We start from the raw sequence: 17,916 nt of genomic DNA on the forward strand, positions 1-17,916 counted from the left end.
CGGTATTCGACCTATGCCTCAACTTCTTCTGCGCTACGCTTAGATGCAGATGCGGTCACGGCAGAAGTCGCAGATCTGGAACCCGAAGCAGCAGCATTGCTCCTCTTGCCACGTTCCAGCCATCTCCGTTTGCCGATCCGTGTTTCGAAGTGTGGTGCGATAGAGGTGGGCTCTTGGCCGGCGGAGAGCATTGTGTGGCGCATCTTGTTACGGTACGCGTCGACTGTTTAGAAAGAGTGTAGAGATTAGCAAGGCTCGACTGAGTACAGGACATGCCCACGTGGAGGGGAAGTAAGGGGTAGAGCATACGAGATCGCTGCAAAAATAGTATCCTCCCCGCAAAAACCCTACTCTGACTCCAGCTCATTCTGTAGCCCAGATCGTTTAATAACACTTCCGTATTGTGCTTGCTTCTCGACAGTTTTGGGACAGCAATCTCGGCCTCTCCATCTATCGTTGGCGCTGGGACCAATGTCCTTCCGATGGTCGCGGAACCGTCATCGTCTCCGACCTCGTCATCATCAAAATATCTCTTTCCCGGGACCACCCGTCCGGGTGGGCTTTTCATCTGCAAGGGAAAGTAAGTCCGAGGGTATACCGAGTTGGACATCCGGTACGAGTCCGGTATTTCGTTCATGTCAACCTGGTCCAGCATGACCTTAACGCGAACGCGGCATCCACGTTGGGAATCATCAACGAGGATAAATTTTCGTCGTTTACCCTCGGGAAGGTCCCCAAAAAGCGTAGCATTGTTTGGATTGCGCTCTTGATCATCGTCATTGTCGTCATCGCGTCTGCTTGAGGACGTCGCGACAGTTGAATGACGGCCAAGAGTATTAAGACCGCCATCCTGAAGCGGTGGAGGCATCGACGGATCGCCTGGAGCACCTGAGACACTGGCTGCCGGCGGATACGACGAGTAACCGTGGAAGACTTGTCCAGTGCGGAGGTCAGTTGTTGCATGCCCTGGCGGTGGATGGCCACCTGTAAGAGCAGACGGACGGTGAGTACCGTTCGCATATTCAGTGTTGCCTATTTTGTGTTTAATATAAGGGGGGTGTGGAATTAGCCTACGCTGTATAGCATCTGGCGAACAACGGGCAGAGGCGTAGAAGGGTACAAAGTGGATAGCCAAGGAGACGAGCGAGATGCACAGCGTGGCAAGAGAAGAATAATGAGGCACGAAGAGAAAAGAAAAGAATAAGGCAGGGACCGACTCCGTCAAATAGAGGTACATCACGTATCACGCCAATTCCCTATCCCTCAGTGGTATCCTTAACCCAGCTTTACAGAACACATGATACATGAGAATCGTCACACATCCTCACCATAAGTGACAGCAAACATCGACTAATGTCAAAACAGAACGCATCACATATGGTGGAACATACCGCTAACTTCCTCGTTACCTGCACTTCCATCTGGATGAGCGTGGTGATGGTGCAGCTGTGGACCGCTCATTGGCAGGGCGCCAGCTGGAGGTCTTGGCCCATGTGCAGTAAGGCCAGCGCTAGGAACCCCTGGCGGTACAGGACCAGCCATGTGGTTGGCTTGAGAAGCGACAGCCTGTCGTCTGCTCATCTTTGCCATTCTCCTCACGCGCCTGCTGCGAAGCCGGGGATCTTGGTTGCTGTTTCTCCAGCTGTCGACGGCTCGTTGTATCAGCCCTCTCTTGCCTCGCAGAGGAGGATTTAGTTCAGCCAAGGCCCAACCCACTTCGTTGCACTCAGATTCGTATACCAGTCGGTTGCCTCTATACTGCTCCTTGCTGCAAATAGCGCGAGGATAGACACAGTTCTCCGTCTTAAATTCGTGGCTCAGATCATTAAGGTTGACGGATTCAACGTCGCAGCGGATAGTGTACTCCATCTTAACACGGTCCCGTGAGTACTCGAATGCAATCCATTGAACACCGTTGCTATCTTGCCGTACAACAAGAGGGGTCGTGGCGGGAATTGGACCAGGAGCAGCATTAGGGTTGGATCCCGATGATTGGCCCGAGTGAACGTTATTCGCCGAAACTGGGGGACCTGTCGGCGTCGCATGAGACGGATTGATTGCTGTCCTCTGAGCCGTTGTAGCTTGCTGCGGCGTTGGATCTATTTTCAGGCGTGGACTGTTGGTCATAGCTGCCGCATGCGCCTGTGGCTGCTGGTGTTGTATTTGCGCCGTGCTCGTTTGATGTGGCATCATCAGCGGCTGCGATGTGAGAGCCTGGTGCTGAGAGCTTGGATGTGGTGCATATTGGGAAGGATGCACTGGGTTCATCGAGTATTGTTGATAGCCATACATCGGTGATGCCATCTGGGGAGACTGCGTATAGATACTCCGGCCATGCTGATCGTGAGTTTGAGGAGAAGCCACCGATGCCGGGGAATTCGACTGAGGCGTATGGTAGATAGGGGGGTATGGTCTTTGCATCTGCGCAGTTGCTGCCATAAGATCAGGAGGCCCTGGAACGATCAGCCTGTGCAACTCAAAGCAGAAAACCCAGCATAAATCAGTGCCCAGCTCTAGATCCAATCCAAAGCGTAAAGTAAACTCGATCCTAGCTGCGTTGATCTCTTCCCTGCCCAAGGGTTTCGCCTTCATCGGTTCCGCACCATCACTCCAGCCAAGAAACGGGCTAAAGCAGCAAGAAACTTACCACTAGAAGGATACTGTCCCGGCGTGCTCGTTGTAGTGTAGGGACTCGGATGCGAGGCGTAATAAGCCGGTTCTTGTGTCGGCTGTCCGTACGGTGCCTGATGTTGCAGCGGCACGCCGTTTCCTAACGCGTGAGGTGTCGCGTATGTCGCAGGAGGTATGGAAGTATTGGGTTGGTGAGGGGAGCTTGGACGCTGCTTCTGTTGCTGGATGATGCCTGCTGATCTAGGATGTTGGAGGTTGTGAGGATGCTGCTGACCCTGGTGCGCAGGGTTCGAATGACGAAGCTATAAGAAGAGACACAACTGTCAGCCTCTGCTCAATTTATCCAGTAATGAAATTCCTATCACGCCTAATGAAACCTAAGAGAATGACGGAGCAATGGACATCGATGTTTCACAAAATAGACCCCCAATTGCCATGTTCTCAACAGCATTCGCACAAGAGCATGACCTCCACATACCAGGGGCTGGAGATTTGGATCTGGCCTAAAACGAGAGTATCGAAACCCCCGACATGATCCGCTATCAGCCCCTAAAGCATGCCGGGTTATGGGATCACCCAAGGTTGACCAGGGATATGGAGAGGGAAAATTCCGATAGAGCATCTGCCCCCACCGTCTTGACAAATTCAGAAAACAGCGATATGGACAAGGGTTGGTGGGATGGAATTATTGTATTTTGAGAATACAAGGGTCCATGATCGCGTCAGGGAAAGTACCAGGGGACTGCAGGCAGAAACATCTCTTCAGTATAAAGGAAGATTGTTCTCGGACAGTCCCCTGATAGATAACCAGACAGGTGGATATGAAATTCGTGTTCAAGACATACGGGTCATTGATTGGGCTGATAGGAAATGGAGTGTGGTGAGGATGTTCGGTGCTGACGGGGATGGAGAGGCCCGGGTTGTCTCGGCAGTTGCTGCGTTCCATGCCCGCGATTCATGCGCTATGCCGGGGTGACTGAAAGCAGAGAGCCCCCAAAGCGCGCCGGCGCAATCGCGATGGTCCGCAGAGCACGATCCTGCATACGACAACTGTAGTCCTCGAGAAGGCCAGGGGAGTAGCGGCCTGTTTTGACCACATAGCTCCTGATATTTCTCTTCAATTCCCACGTTGGAGCGGATCAGGCATTATGGGGCATTGAGGAGATAATCTTGATAAAGATATTGGAATCGACGCGTCCTGGGGGATAGGGAGATAAACAGAAAGAGAACAATAGGTAGTGCAACAAAGGAGGGCAGGGAGGCGCCAGGTTGAGAATCAAACAAAAAAAATTACTCAAAGAGGACTAACAAAAACAAAACATCGAGTGTATATAGAAGAGGGCAATTGCACTGACTGGTTCCACTGGGAAATGGCTGGCACGGGCAGCTTGGGATGAGGGTTCGAGCAGGGAACTATCGGCAGGGACAAGGGAGTATGTCGATGGCACGGACGGAAAACAAAAAGCAAGGCGAGAAAAAAACTCAAGGGAATGTTGTCAATTAAAAGTAAAAAAAGATCGTGCATAGGGAAGTATATAAATTAGCAAGAGTGAAACGTGTTTTGTCCTTTCTTGAAATGCTTCCCACTTGTTTTCTCTGGCAGTGGTGGCAATGGGGCCGGCTGCTCTTCCCAACGGCGAAGAATAGATAGAACTAAGTAGGAAACAATGGTACTCACAGGATCGTCCGCTGGCTCTTCCTTATACTTTGGCGCCGTGGGAGGACCAAGGTCAGTCTGCACCATGGCGGTCATGACGGAAGTGTCTATATTTGTCTTTTAATAACAGGAGAAGAGAGCAAGAGCTCCCTCGATCACAGAGATGGACCGGAATCGCAAAACGTTTTGATGGCCAAAAAAGTGAGTACTTCCGACGGGGATTGGATCGCACGAGAACTGGGTAGGCTCGCTGAGACGGCTAGGCAGAGCTTGACGGGCACTGAATGGCCGCCAGGCATTGGGGGTAGCCCTGGAGGGGAGGGGAAGGTTAGGATGGGGCGTGTGGTGGACGGTGCGATGCGAGTGCAAGTGCGAGTGGAGGGTCCAGGGTAGTTATTTAGCTGCAAAAGGACCCAGCGACAGGCAGATGTCCGCTCGACAAAGCAGAGAAACGCGATCCAGATGAGGAATGGCGAGGATCAGGAATTGGGAAAGGAGGACGGCAGAAAGAAACCACAGCGTTAGGAGTAGTCGCAGACTGGTGGGGATATGGGGAGGAACTTGTAACTAGCGGGAGAAGTAGTGTAATATTGACAAGGATTTGATGGATGGCAGGATGCAGGATGCAGGACCGGAGGCGCAAGAGACTCGAGGAGAGCAGGTCCAGAGCTCAGATGAGAGCCGAGCTGCCAGCTGGGGCGGAGGAAACGCCAAAGAGATGATGTGCAGCGTGCAGAAAGACGGTGCGTGGAAAGGAGAGCCGGAGAGGAAAAAGGCGCTCAGATCAGAGAGATTCTGATAGAGTGCCCCGGACGGCCAGCTAGCAAGGCACCGGCCAGGACAGATGCAAAACTCAGGGAAGCACGGTGAAGTGTGATCAAGAGAGCGGTTGTCTGTGATATCCGGACCTCTCTGTGGATGTGAAGGTTCGAGGAGAGATGTCAAGAGACCGTTTTCCTTTTCTTTTTAAGGCTGATGAATAGCTGATGGCTTATCATGGTAATGTACATACAGTACCTACTTTTTCAAACACGCGAGCTGCCACAATCTCGTGCTGTTGTCTGGCGTGTGCACATATGGCTTGACAGATCGTGCTGCCATCTACGGAGGATTCGAGCCTGCATATTCTGTATCTGGTGGGTATCTCCTTTCAGCTGCCTACTTTCAGGTCCATTTGATATCGTCACCCTCGGTCCTCTGAGCACGGAGCGCTAGATGGACTCAGCCGAAACCTGTCAAATCTGCGGATGTATGTACCTTTTCGACCTAGGTGCATTGTTATTATTGAGGAATTGCTCGGATTCTCGATTGTGGTGTCTGTTGCAACTTGACCCGAACGATCTAAAGATTTCTCCATAGCTCGGCCGCGGAAGCATCTGCGTCGTGCCCTGACAGTTTGCCGCCTCCACTTGGGCCGTGGACCTGTGCTTCCGTAACAACATGATCGTCACTCCTGACTGACTCTACGTCCAGGCCGTCTTTGCTCCGGACCTTTCACCTTCTGAAAACGCGACTGGCGCATAGGATCCGGATACCCTGCCGGTACGCCGACGAGCGATCTTACGGCTGCTGTCAGCCTTGTTTCCACGGGCGCCACAGCCTGTGCCGTCGAATGGGCCTCCACTGCTGGCTCTCCATCAAATGTCCAGAACTCCAGCGCCCGCGCCCGCGCCCGTCACCCTACCGGCCCACCCATCCTAAGCCCCGTTTAAATAAACTCGAAACAGCCTAACGGCGCCCATCTGACGGTGTGCCCTCGTCGGCCGCTCATGTCCGTGTAACCCCAGCGCATCAGAACCCAGCGGCTGATCGCGGTGATCCTTCCGGCCGCCGCTGCAACGCGCTGCACGCCCCTCTCCAGCCCTGAGCCTGCGCCTCAGGCCAATCGTCGTCGATGCCCACTTTCCGCGATCGAGTCCTCGACGGTTCCACAGCCGTCGAACTCACAGGATGCTGCTTGCTGGATGTTGATGTCCGCCAGGCCAAGGGGCCCCACCGGCGCCCCTGTGCGATGCATACTTGGTTCCGTCGCTAAGTCTCTTGGCTCTGATCGTTGATAAACATCCTCCGAGACAGAAGTCAAGCGACAAGAGATGCCTCTCGGTCAGAGAATATAGTAAACTGCACGGTGCTCGGTGTCGCGGTTCGTGGATCCGCAGAGGAGCAGTTCATGTTCGTGCCTGCGCATTCCGCCGAACTCTACTATGAATTGAAGCGCTGCTAAGAAAAGAAAGATCTCTCTCTCCTCGATCCAGCCGCAGCTGTTCCCCTGTCGCGTTGATGGATACCTAACTACTAAGTATCAGTACATACATGCATGACAACTACAACCACTATACGGAGTATCTACCTACCTACTCCGTACATCCTCCCGTAGTCTTACAGGACCTGCATCTCCCAAAGTACACACCTCTCGACCGCAGAGCGTATCGCAGGACAGAGCAGGATCCGGTGCTCCGAGCTGCGCCGCAATAGAGCGATGGCGACCGGTTCCATGAAATCCAGGGACGGCATGAACCACTGCCACACACTCCGTAGGAGAAAACCCTGCAAGCATCAGCGACGGTCGATGGAGAAATGCCACAAGGGGATTAGCCTGGCCGTCGACTTTGGCGAATGTTGCACCGGTTCGTATCAGCCGTCGCGTCGGCTGGGGAGCCCAATTTCCGGCCATGTGTGTGGCGTCCTCTGCCCACCTTACCTGCCTCGGAGTCATTGGGCGGTGTCACCCCAGCTGGGTGCAAGCAACCGCGCAGCCCTCATCGTTATTGGCAAAGCGGTCGTGATCGATGCAGGGTATATACCCTCGACCGTCCATCTTCTCTCCATTCTAAGTTCCGTGACCCCCGATAGCGTGCCCATTCTTTTTCTTTGTAATAAGTGACTTACGGGGTGGCGACGCGAGAGATAGTATCCGTGGTGGAGGGAGATGCGCCTAAGCATGTGACGACTCTGGTCGGCTGTGTTCTGCGGAGTATCTCGACGATGAGTCTCGGATGCTTTTTTTGTGATGGATTACCGTACGCACCGTGCACGGAGTACTCCGATCAGGCAGAGAGGCTCCGTGATGGTCCTCATAATCAAGCAAATCTGCACCCGCCACTAATCATAGTAGTCATAGTCAACTCTACCTGGGGGAGCGAACGATGGCGGGGGTTCGTCCCGAAAATAGCCCTCCTGGACAGATTAGCAAAGCTCTAATCTCCCGCAAACATCGTTCCTGCGCGGGTGCGGTCGTCTTTGAACCGGGGCCCTGGGGAGAATGAGCTTGAGGCTTCGCGATCAACGCCGTACATAACAAGAATTGCGACTCTGACCGTGACTTCCCTCCAGACCTTCCACGTGAGGACGCGCATAACGGCGTACAGTACTATTCCCTACTCCGTAAGCGCAAGAAATGAAAGCTCAAAGCCGAGTTATGCTCTGCGGCAGAATTTTCCGCCGCTCACTTCTTAAAATGAATGGTTTTAACGCAGCAAGATGTCTCCGAGCCGTATAATCAGATCAATAGTTCGGGAGTAATGCTGTACTTTACGGGTGGCGTATGCAGGAGATTATATGGCCCTTAACCTTCCTAGGTTTAGGAGGTAGACAGTCCACCTGGCCATCGACCTATGGTACGGTAACAACATCGGTGTCAAGATCGAATCGAGTCATTGCAATAATGCGGTCTCAAGGTGCGTGCCCATAATAAGGGCCTAGCTTTACCAAGAAAAGCTGACTGACTGCCTGCCCACTGACTCGAGCGGCTGAGGGGACCCCGGAAATTCACCACATCGTGTGGGTTCAACATCTGGAGACGGACACCACCCCTGAAGCGCGCGACCGTTGGGAGGGGTGCGCCTTTCCCTTAGCCCAGCCGTGATTAGCAACATGGAACCTGCTGCACGGATGGTCGCACTTGGATCTGGATTTTCCAACATCTGGGCCCCGCTAAGCTAAGGACCTGTGGCATCCATCTCCATATCATGACCGTATAGAGAATGAATCAGTATATGCCGACTTGCGTGATAGGCCCCTTTGCTAGCTTCCGCGTTGAGAACAGTGTCCTCCACATTTATTTTATTTTATTTTATTTTTTTCTTCTAGGGATAAAATTTCGCAAGGCTCTCTAAACGGTATACGGAAGTAAATAGAGCATTGATAGCCTATCGTTCATAGCCTGCATTTGTTGATCCTACCTTGCACACACACATACAGGAGGACCTCTTATAAGCCAAAGCATCGCCTCGTGCCGTGTAGCCGCTAATGCCACGAACTTTCCTGATTTTTTCTTCTGACTTGTAGAATTCTGCAGATGTAACTTTGAGTTTATCTGGTTAACTCCAATCTTCAGTTTAACAAACCCTGAAAGACGTTGCTCGAATAATAGTGGGACATAAAAGCTATGCACCTAGCGTATGGAGTATGCTAAGGTAGTAGTTACCTATGCGTTAACGGATGGAACCGATCCCGATAAATGCCCTAGTCTCTGTAGAGCGTTCTCTCTTTGCCCCGCACACGCCTCCACCGTTATCAGGGACGGGGAGGGATGCGGATGGGGTCATTGGAGCCGAACGGGATTTTAATTTCAGGGCCAGGTACCAAGATTATCTTTATCTCTCAGCCTTGGCGTTATATCGAGAACAAAACCAAAAAAATAGATTCCCAACCCGTCATCAGTTCGATCGCATAAGTAAATTTTGTTCGCAAAATATTAGATGTAAACCCCCATACAGGAAGCTCGCAGCGATGAGCGGTCAGCGGGACTGTCTGGCATATACACCGTTGGGTCCAAAAGTATGGTTGTATATACCTGGTGACATCCATGTATCACGGGTGGGAGCGCGGACCACTTGAATTTTCTAGAAGGCCAATCTCCATTGTAACCGAGATAGTTCAGCGGCATCGTGACTTGTTTTTGTTTTTTAATAGGAGTCTGCTTTGAAATCAACCACTTGTCCTGGCTAGAACGTGCGGGATCTTCATGTCCACACCTCCTTAACAGATTCCATATTAGTTATATAGAGCGAATGCCAGAGATAAACGGTTGGTCAGTAGCGAGAGAGAAGAACTAAATGAGACGAAATTTACTGTACTAATGGAGCGTAGACGTCCCGGATCAGCAAGCCACAAAACTTTAAGGGCAAGTCGGACTGGAAGGCGACGGGTGCCTAGAATCAGGCAAGCAGTTGCCTTAAAATAGTGGACGGGGAAGAGGGCACTACCTAGTAGTAGATTTAGAAGGGCCGTCACTAAAGCATTTACCCGCAGCTACTAAATTTCTAACCCGAATTGCTTTCCCGCTCTTCCCTCCCAGAGTAGTAGTCTGGCGGAGTATCATGTCGTGATAACGACACGAATAATAACAACATTGTCCCGAAGCTATGACCAAAATTGATATATCAAAAAAGAAAACAAAAAGGAACCCCGCCTTAGCTAGCCCCGCTGTGATAGATTAGGTAGGTATTATTTTCATCTACTATGGGCGGGGCTCTTTCAAATGTCAAAACAAAAACTTCAAACGCCCCAAAAATGCTTGGGATGCCACGGGCGGCGCGCTAGTAGGTTAGTGAGAAAAGAACATGTGATCTGAGCTCAGGGCTGAAGCGGTGCTCACGGGCCCAGAACAATCCCGATTATTTTTAACTTGGCAGGAAAAGCTGTCTACTTATATGGGGTAGTACGAAAGTACGTGGTGTGGACTTAGGGGTTTCTTCAGGCCTGTCTTTCTCAATAGGGATTGGTTAGAAGTGATAGACCTCAGATTAGTAATTTGGCACTGCTTGATAAGCGAAGTTATCCTGCGGTGTACTGAGCACTTGAGGTGATGGACCTTACATACTCTGAAACTCGAGAGCTCCTTGAAATCTTTGTTTGAAGGTGAGTCGCCATCTTCACATACTGGTTGGATTCACAATCTGTTTTACTTCTCATATCCAATGTTCTATAAATTGTGCTGACATGTGATCTGAGAATCAAGAATTAATGAATACTATATACTCCGTGCGTTCCGATATGAATCAATGAGATATCTGCGGAAATTTTTATATCCATTTGGCTAGGACGTCTCGAATTTCAATCGACCAAGAAGCTCCAGATATGGTCGTCCAGGATGTTTGACACATACAAGGATCATAACTGATGACTTACAGGATGCAGATACAGGGTTGTGGCACTATCCAGCTCGTACCGAGCGTGCGCTGAGAGGGCAAACCGTTCGGAAATTTCCTCCTTTCCCGCGGTCAAATCACCGGAGGTCCCGGAGTCTGAAGTGGGTTTGTACTACTCGAACGCTTATATTCAGTGTTGACAGCACCCCGTAAGTATTTATCGGATATGATAGCAGTATACCACCTGCCTTTTCTGTATGTGCCCTTGCAAACTGAAGTCCATAAAAAGAATCAGGAGATTCTCGGACTTCAAAAATTCTAGACCATCAGTCTAGCTATTGGCAAGTCTGGAGCGTATATGGATGTGCAATGTATACTCCATATGGGGCGTACTCCGTAATTTAGCTGTGCCTGCATCGAGCGTGCCCGTTACCGATATGGCATACAGAAGTCCCATGCAAAAAGCAGGGATCATGTTCTTAGAGATGACTAGTTATCCGACAAGACGAGCAACTATATTCAGTACATATTCAGTACGGAGGACAGGGTGATTGTACTGTACCATCCGCTTTAGGCTTCCATAGTACTGGGAACATTCTACCTCCATGATTATCCGGAAGTTTGAAAACTCTCCATATAGTAGGTCATACTGGGCGCATTCCTTTCCAATTTGCTGATCGAAGTTCCTGCAGCGGCTCAAAATTCAAGAGGTCGCGCGTAAATACCTCACCGGCAGTAGAAAACCTGAAAAGGGCAGACAAACGACGCTGCATAATTATTGCGTGGGAACTGCGACTTCATCTTTAGAGGCTTAGTTCTTGGTGTTACTGTACCGTGAGTGCCACAGGGTGGGCAGGTTAGTGCTAGACATACACCGCGGTATGAATCTTACGGAGCACGCGTACGCGTCTGGAGCAATGAAAGTGGCCAAAAATGAGACTAGAATGAAAATGTTTCAGCAGGCTAAGTGGTAGCTAGCCTCTCGGTGAGCGCCGCCGTCCATAGTGTATGCAGTAAATCGCGCGGGAACCCGAAGAGTTGACGGTTAGGGGGGCCTAACCCATTGCATCCCGTTGATCCCCTGTTGGATTACACTAGTGCGTGGAAGCCACATCGAGTCATAACTGAAGCCCATGCGTTATTGACAGTTTGTTAGCTACTCCGTATTCCGTACGGGAGTCTTAAAAGATACTGTGCACAACCTTAAAGAAGTCCCAAAGTAGAGACTCGACCCGTGCACGTTTGATGGCGCCAGAGATGAGAAGTGAGTGGGCAGCTGCCAGCGACTGTGAGAACTAGCGCATCATCGTAGCGTAATCCGTATACTTGCCTGGACTCTAAATCTGGACTTCTGCAACGAGCACTGGCCGGATTGCAATTTTTTTAAGAGCATACTAGGTACCGTAACATGCTTCTGAAATTCGGATTATGCTGTCCGGATCCAAGGTAAGCCTATCGCTGCGGACCTAACGTTCGTTGATAGCTGAAGACATCTGTCATCTGCGCGATTAAGCTTTGACCCCCAAAGCCTGCTAACAATGGACAACGTGGGCTGCCCGAAAAAGGTTTTACATGCTGCGATTCTCAGGGGCCCTTGACACTGCAAGGAAAAGCCGAGGTTTGAAACCTGTCTTTATTTGATGCATTATCTCCGTAGTTCTCTTCAAAACCGGTAAGATCATCCGCGAGACGATTAACCGCGAAGCCATGTAATATGTAGTCGCAACAAGCAATCTTGGTTTGGATCTCAGCGCGTCTTCGGATCAGGATGAGCTCTTCCGCGGGACCGTCTCTTCTTGGGTTTCCTTGGAACCGCGAGTTGGTCTTGTTAGGGCTCTCCAGGTCGTCTCGGAATTTATGAAGCGAAAGTCGGAGTAACCGAGTACGGAGTAATTGTGGGAACCCGGCGTCGTGGCCAGGACGCAGGTGGTCAACTCATGGGCCACTTTGTGGAGACAGGAGATGTGGGACAGTGGGAGAAGCGCCGCGGCGGCTTTCACCACGGCTGTGCGACCATGGCTGAGTCAGCCGGGAATAAGCGCCCTCCGAGCGGGTTACTCGTTCATCCACCACAAAGCAGCAGTATCTAAAGCTGTAGCTTTGCGCCTTGCACGATACCTCCATGTTTCCTGTGGTTTGCTCACCTGTGCCCTGCATCACTGGTCCTGTCGTGAATTCGAATCTATGTGAAATTGCTATCATTCGCCTCAGCCATGCCGTCATAAGCGTAACTCCTGTCCTACCTCGATTTCGATCTACAACTGTCGCTACTTTCTAGTCGGGGAAATCGGCAGCCAGCAATGGAAGGCGGAACGGTTACATCATTTAATCGTCACTAACGAGTATACTTTCGTATTCCAAATAACAGGAGAGACAGGACGCGTGGAATGCCATCCCCAATGATAACACGTAGAGTTCGACATGAAGCTTCTCGTCAACGCAAAGGACACAGAGTAGCACGAGGGCTGAGTTTCAGTTGCCACAAGTGTCCTCTGATTCTCGTAACGCCGGCGCTTACTGCAAGTGAATTGGCCCAGCGGCGTTGCGAATTTTGATACTGTCTACCTGGAGTGTGATCACCTGGCACTGCCGTCCAGATCTCTGTCGTTGTTGATCGGTCAAGCTGACCATTTGGAGGCTGATTGTTTCCCCCAACACTGTCACTGTGACACAAGATACTGCAGGGAGTTGGACGATTAAGTCATCTGTCGAGACTAAAGAGTGTGCGATTTCCTGTTACACTGAACCTTGACCTCATCGGTGGCTCAGGATATACGAGTATAACGAAGCGTTCCCGGCATACTGGTACGTAAAACAGGCAGTTATCACCGCCTTCAACGATAGCGTCACCTCTATCACCTTCTATGGTAGGGCGCGTGGCAAAGAGCACGATGCAGTCGACCTTGATATACATGTACATAAGGGTCTGCGGGCCCATCAGTCAGCTGATAGGTCTTTGGGGGTAAGAAGTTGGAACGACTGTTCCAATTATATTATCTGTTCCATTTTATCGAGTGTTTCATTAGTTATCGTAGGTGCTAACGGGTAAGCTGTGGTCTATAGGTTCTCGATGATTCGACCTCCTGGCCATACGATGTGCCAACAAGCGTCCCTTAGCCTCACGAACTCATTACTATCGCAGAACCCTGTGGAATTCTCTTCTGGCATAAACCACCTTCAAGAAGAGCCACCGAAAAAAGGTGACCACCTATATTGTCAAATTGCAATGTTCTATCATTGGTGTACACTTTCAAAAAGCCCATAATATGAGACTACAGTCTTTAACCTTCGCGGACGCTGTTCGAAGGCATCAGTTATCCTAGGTTCCCTTCAAAATAATAATAAGTGACCTGTTCTGTATATCTCTCATAACACACCAAAATCTAAATATCCTCGGTAGACTGCACCCAGCGGGCCGTCTGAACCCCTTACCGCAGATTATGCTGTTCGCCTTGCTGCAGATTACTGGATACAAGTACTTCCTAGAAAGGCCTACATTTGTACTCCAGCTCGTTATTAAGGAGAGTACATCTCAATTCTCTCTTATGCGAGATCTATAAGCAATATTTTCAAGTCTTTGTCTGCCCTCTTCAACATTGTATGCAATATGACTTTGAACATGGCTCGATACCTCAATTACCCTCTTAAGAAAAAAAATTCCTACGATCACTTTCTCCACTACTAACATATATATATATCCAGATTTTCTCTGGGATCCCTAAATGCGCAAAATGAAAGACTCAAAAGTCACAGTAACAACTATGACCCCTTTTCCCTCCTGACCCTTACCCTTCTCAACGAAACCGTCCTCCAGGATGGCATCCCCTTAAATACAGTCATGGCTTTCGATATGTCACAGTCCCTTTCCATCAATGTCAGTCCGTATACAATAATACAATAATCGCTTCTGCTCTTTCCATCCCCTTTTCTGGGATTTTGGGAACAATAATGGACAATGCGGTAACAGAAGTGTTGAGACGTTCGTCCCAGGACAAAAAAAGAGCTCAAGAAAGAATAGGAACAGGCAACAGCATCAATACTCTAGACCCGAAACACCGCATGGAACCTATCTGACGAAGAAAATACATTAACGATCAGACACAGGGCAAAGCCAACTCCAAGTCCCAAGGTCTCGGGACAAGGATATATCCCGCACACCAAGGTTCTAATGTCCAATGTGACGTTCATTCAAGGTTGATGGGAGCCATCCATGGATCGTAGGGAGGTACAGAGTACTTTAGGTAGTATGCAAGTTCCCTAAGTTTGTGTGAAGTGTGGCCCTGACGGGTACCTGCTACCGTGGATCCGAATCCTTCGGGAGCGGAGCGGAGCGGGCGTCCCACAACCATGATATGATATCAACGCACGTGGCGGCACACACACATATAACGCAACCGTGGTTCGAGAAGCATAGCGAATGGGTAAAATTTATTGTATGCATGTGCTTTTATTTATTTTATGCATTGTACTAGGTAGGAGCTAGGTACATACAAAGCTTGGTTTGGGTTTGGGTCTTTCTTTTCCCCTGTTCTTCTACCTGGTTGTGTTTGGTGCTATCTATCTGCAGGGGCGACTGCTTTATCCACTCGCGAAGTGGGTACTCTTTTGACTGTTTGTTGTGTCTTTTTTTTTGGGAGAGTCCCGGTTGTGGGTAATCAGTATATTTATACCTAGACATATCTATCCCCGACGAAAAGTGAAGAGAAATCAACTATAACCGACAGTTTGAAATTCGACTTGGGTAAAGTATATCAAGATGCTTGTGCTAATGCCAAAAAAGGGCGAATGCTAGCAAAAAGGTACCAGAAAAACATGTGCTGTAATAGACAGTCTGTGGTTATCATACATAGCCAAAGTCTTCAATTTCCTTGTCAATGACAATACTCGCTAACTCAAAAAGCAAAAAGCTCCATAGACACGACCAAAACTGGAAAACTGAAGATAAAAAACTGAAGATAACGCTCCAAGAAAACGCTGATAAAGCAGAACTTCGTGTACGGGATATATAAATCTATATAAGGTGAGTGGATTACCTTACAAGCGCCTGTGATGAAAGCGGGTCATGCTTATCTCCCCTGGTGGGCTCAGGAGTCCCACGACGAAGGAGTTACTTGTTTTGTGGAGCTTCAATTGCCAATGGCATCTTATTGTCCTCATCCTCGTCATCGCTAGAGAAATCATCATCCCTGTGGCCGTAACGCCATTTTTCTTCTCTGCGCTTGCGGCGTTCTTGTCGCTCTGCCTGATAGCGAGCGTCTATTCAAGCATATTAGTAACCTTCTAAACCGTGTGACACGAGACTCCGTCGAACCATACTCACCTCTAATCTCCTGGGTCTTAACGGCGTATGCTTGGATCTCCTCCTTTGTCAGAACCCGCAAGACAATGACATACTCCGGGCGCTCTTCGAATCGTTCATGGCCAGCTTCCAAGGCTGCAGGGTTGACAAGTCTTCGATCGATTTTGGTCCATCGTGCTCCAGGAGGTATTCCTTTCTTTTGAGCATCCTTCAGCGGCGCAACACCCTCCCTCACTGCGTTTGGATCTTCCGGGAATTTGTCACGAGGAGGCTTGAGAATGCCCTTTGGAGGAGCTGCTTCTGGTTCCTTGGCCGGAGCCGGATCTACCGTTACTGCTTTCCGTTGACGTTCTTCAGGGACTTCAGCTGGCTTCTTCGCAGCAGACTGGTTGGATGGCAAGTCATCTCGAGCATTACTTTGAGATCTTGTCCTCCGCCGGCCTGGACTGTCCACATTCAGTCTCCGTAACTTCTCGTCAAGGCTGCTATCGGAGCTTCCTGAGTCACCTGTCCTTCTGCGGGTGGAGATTTCACGGCTGTACTTCAACATATTCTCGTCAGAGGAGGAGCCATCCGAGTCGCTTTCGGCACGAAGCCTGGACGGTCCCCGTCGATGACGTTTAGACTCGTCGTCTGAATTAACACCTCCGGACTTGCATCTGGGGGTAATATTCTCACGGTCATGACTGGGATCCACATGAGGTCGGTGTCGCTCGTGCTTGGGAGCAGTCTCATGGTCAAAGGTATCTTTTGAATACCCGCTAACCAGCCCAGCAGTGGCAAGTCCTCCAGAAATGCCAGAAGTAAGAGTATCAGATGTACCATATTTTCTGGAATCCCAATCATCGCGGCGCTGCCGAACGCCAACGTCGTCGTCGTGACGCCTGTGGCGGCGGTGGGCCTTCCTGTGATCACCGTACTCCTCCTGATAGGAAGAATAATCCTTATCTGCATCCTGGTGTAGGGACACCGGAGTTCGCTGCAAAGGCCATTCTCGCGAACCTGCTGAGTAACGGGGACCATTGCTGTCAACACGACTATGGCATCCACGTTGCTGCTTTTCCTCCCTGTCCACTTTTTCGAATCCCCTTTGAGACGGTGGCGGCCCTGCAGCTCTCTGTTCCTTCCTTTGCGCAAGGGGTGAGAGATAGCCATCTAAACCTGTCATGCTCACAGGACTTTCCTTCTGATTTTCTCGTCGGGAATTTAGCCTGGCAACGGAATCTTTTTCAAATTGTTCTCTGGCGTTTGTATAGGAGTATGCATCATTATCGTCAATGTCTTCTGATTTTCTAAACCCTCCAGGGATGTGATACTGATATGTCCGCCGGCCGCTGGAACTGTATAGTCGATATACTCCACGGTCCATCCGTGCCCTTGCCGCCCGGTCACCGGGATCTAACCGGCCTGTATCACTCGAGTAACCGGTGGTGCTGTATATCCGCCGATGTCGGTTGGGAATGGAAGAGGCAGGCAGGACGTATCGCTCCGGATCATCTCGTAAGTACGGGGACCGCGCGGGCAGGGCACTGGCAGAACTGTCATAGCTCGATGCGACAACCGGTGATCTCCGGTTTGCGGAAGATGGTATAACGATGCTTAATGGACGTCTACGTGAATCAGCAACGGAGGAGGTATTGCTTCTTGGTTTTGATCGGATAGCGTACTCTGTCCTCGACTTAGCTGGGTTCCCCGGATCTCGATACGTCTTTGAAGAGATAGGCTGCACGTCGAGTTTTCGCTCAATCCCAAGCCTGGAATCGTAAGTGCTTCTATACGGCTCGCTGGCCCTTGGAGAAGAATATCCGTCGTATGCGTATCGCGTCGTTGGAGAGCTATATTGATCGCACGAGTTTAGTGTTCCTGTCGATGCACGCATGGGATCACCGAAGCGTTTGGTCCCTGGAGATGAGGAGCGATAACGAGTAGAATAGCTCATCGTGGCTTCAGGCAGTCGCCACTACCCGAAAGACCAGGCCAGGATCGTATCCGCGAGTAGAGCAATGGTAAGGTGGGAAATTATCAGTGACGTCGAAGACTCAGAAGGAGCAAAGGATAATGCGAAGGTAAATCAGTTTACAGGAGAAGTAGGAAAAATGAACTGAGTTGGTCGTGGTCCATGCAGCACGCTTAGAGGGGAATGAATGAGGGGTATCCTGATATGGCTCCAAACCGACCCGGCAACGGCCAGCTGGCAGATTAAGCGTCGACCAACCAAAGGCGAAGCAGTGCCTGCA

At 50.3% G+C, this 17,916-nt stretch overlaps 5 protein-coding genes across 5 annotated transcripts; 1 reads left to right on the plus strand and 4 right to left on the minus strand.

The window, feature by feature from the left end:
* Nucleotides 1-11: 11 nt before the first annotated feature.
* VTN00DRAFT_1211 (uncharacterized protein) lies at nucleotides 12-4,384 on the minus strand (the record flags this gene model as incomplete). The annotated part of the gene is made up of 5 exons (XM_069427294.1): nucleotides 12-223; nucleotides 310-1,032; nucleotides 1,392-2,453; nucleotides 2,648-2,933; nucleotides 4,310-4,384. The coding sequence occupies 5 exons, from the start codon at nucleotides 4,382-4,384 to the stop codon at nucleotides 12-14; spliced, it is 2,358 nt and encodes a 785-aa protein (XP_069291913.1).
* A 93-nt stretch (nucleotides 4,385-4,477) lies between these two features.
* Nucleotides 4,478-6,000, plus strand: VTN00DRAFT_1212 (uncharacterized protein; the record flags this gene model as incomplete). The annotated part of the gene is made up of 3 exons (XM_069427295.1): nucleotides 4,478-4,659; nucleotides 4,904-5,031; nucleotides 5,813-6,000. 3 exons carry the CDS (start codon nucleotides 4,478-4,480, stop codon nucleotides 5,998-6,000), a joined length of 498 nt encoding a protein of 165 aa, XP_069291914.1.
* Nucleotides 6,001-6,079: 79 nt separating this feature from the next.
* VTN00DRAFT_1213 (uncharacterized protein) lies at nucleotides 6,080-7,004 on the minus strand (the record flags this gene model as incomplete). The annotated part of the gene is made up of 2 exons (XM_069427296.1): nucleotides 6,080-6,292; nucleotides 6,699-7,004. 2 exons carry the CDS (start codon nucleotides 7,002-7,004, stop codon nucleotides 6,080-6,082), a joined length of 519 nt encoding a protein of 172 aa, XP_069291915.1.
* Nucleotides 7,005-12,143: 5,139 nt separating this feature from the next.
* VTN00DRAFT_1214 (uncharacterized protein) lies at nucleotides 12,144-12,537 on the minus strand (the record flags this gene model as incomplete). The annotated part of the gene is made up of 2 exons (XM_069427297.1): nucleotides 12,144-12,385; nucleotides 12,525-12,537. The coding sequence occupies 2 exons, from the start codon at nucleotides 12,535-12,537 to the stop codon at nucleotides 12,144-12,146; spliced, it is 255 nt and encodes an 84-aa protein (XP_069291916.1).
* A 2,950-nt stretch (nucleotides 12,538-15,487) lies between these two features.
* On the minus strand, nucleotides 15,488-17,618 carry VTN00DRAFT_1215 (uncharacterized protein; the record flags this gene model as incomplete). The annotated part of the gene is made up of 3 exons (XM_069427298.1): nucleotides 15,488-15,636; nucleotides 15,701-17,289; nucleotides 17,347-17,618. The coding sequence occupies 3 exons, from the start codon at nucleotides 17,616-17,618 to the stop codon at nucleotides 15,488-15,490; spliced, it is 2,010 nt and encodes a 669-aa protein (XP_069291917.1).
* Between the last annotated feature and the right edge of the window lie 298 nt (nucleotides 17,619-17,916).

The sequence above is a fragment of the Thermoascus crustaceus genome (assembly GCF_041956765.1).
Source record: "Thermoascus crustaceus strain CBS 181.67 unplaced genomic scaffold VTN00scaffold_1, whole genome shotgun sequence".
NCBI lineage: Eukaryota > Fungi > Ascomycota > Eurotiomycetes > Eurotiales > Thermoascaceae > Thermoascus > Thermoascus crustaceus.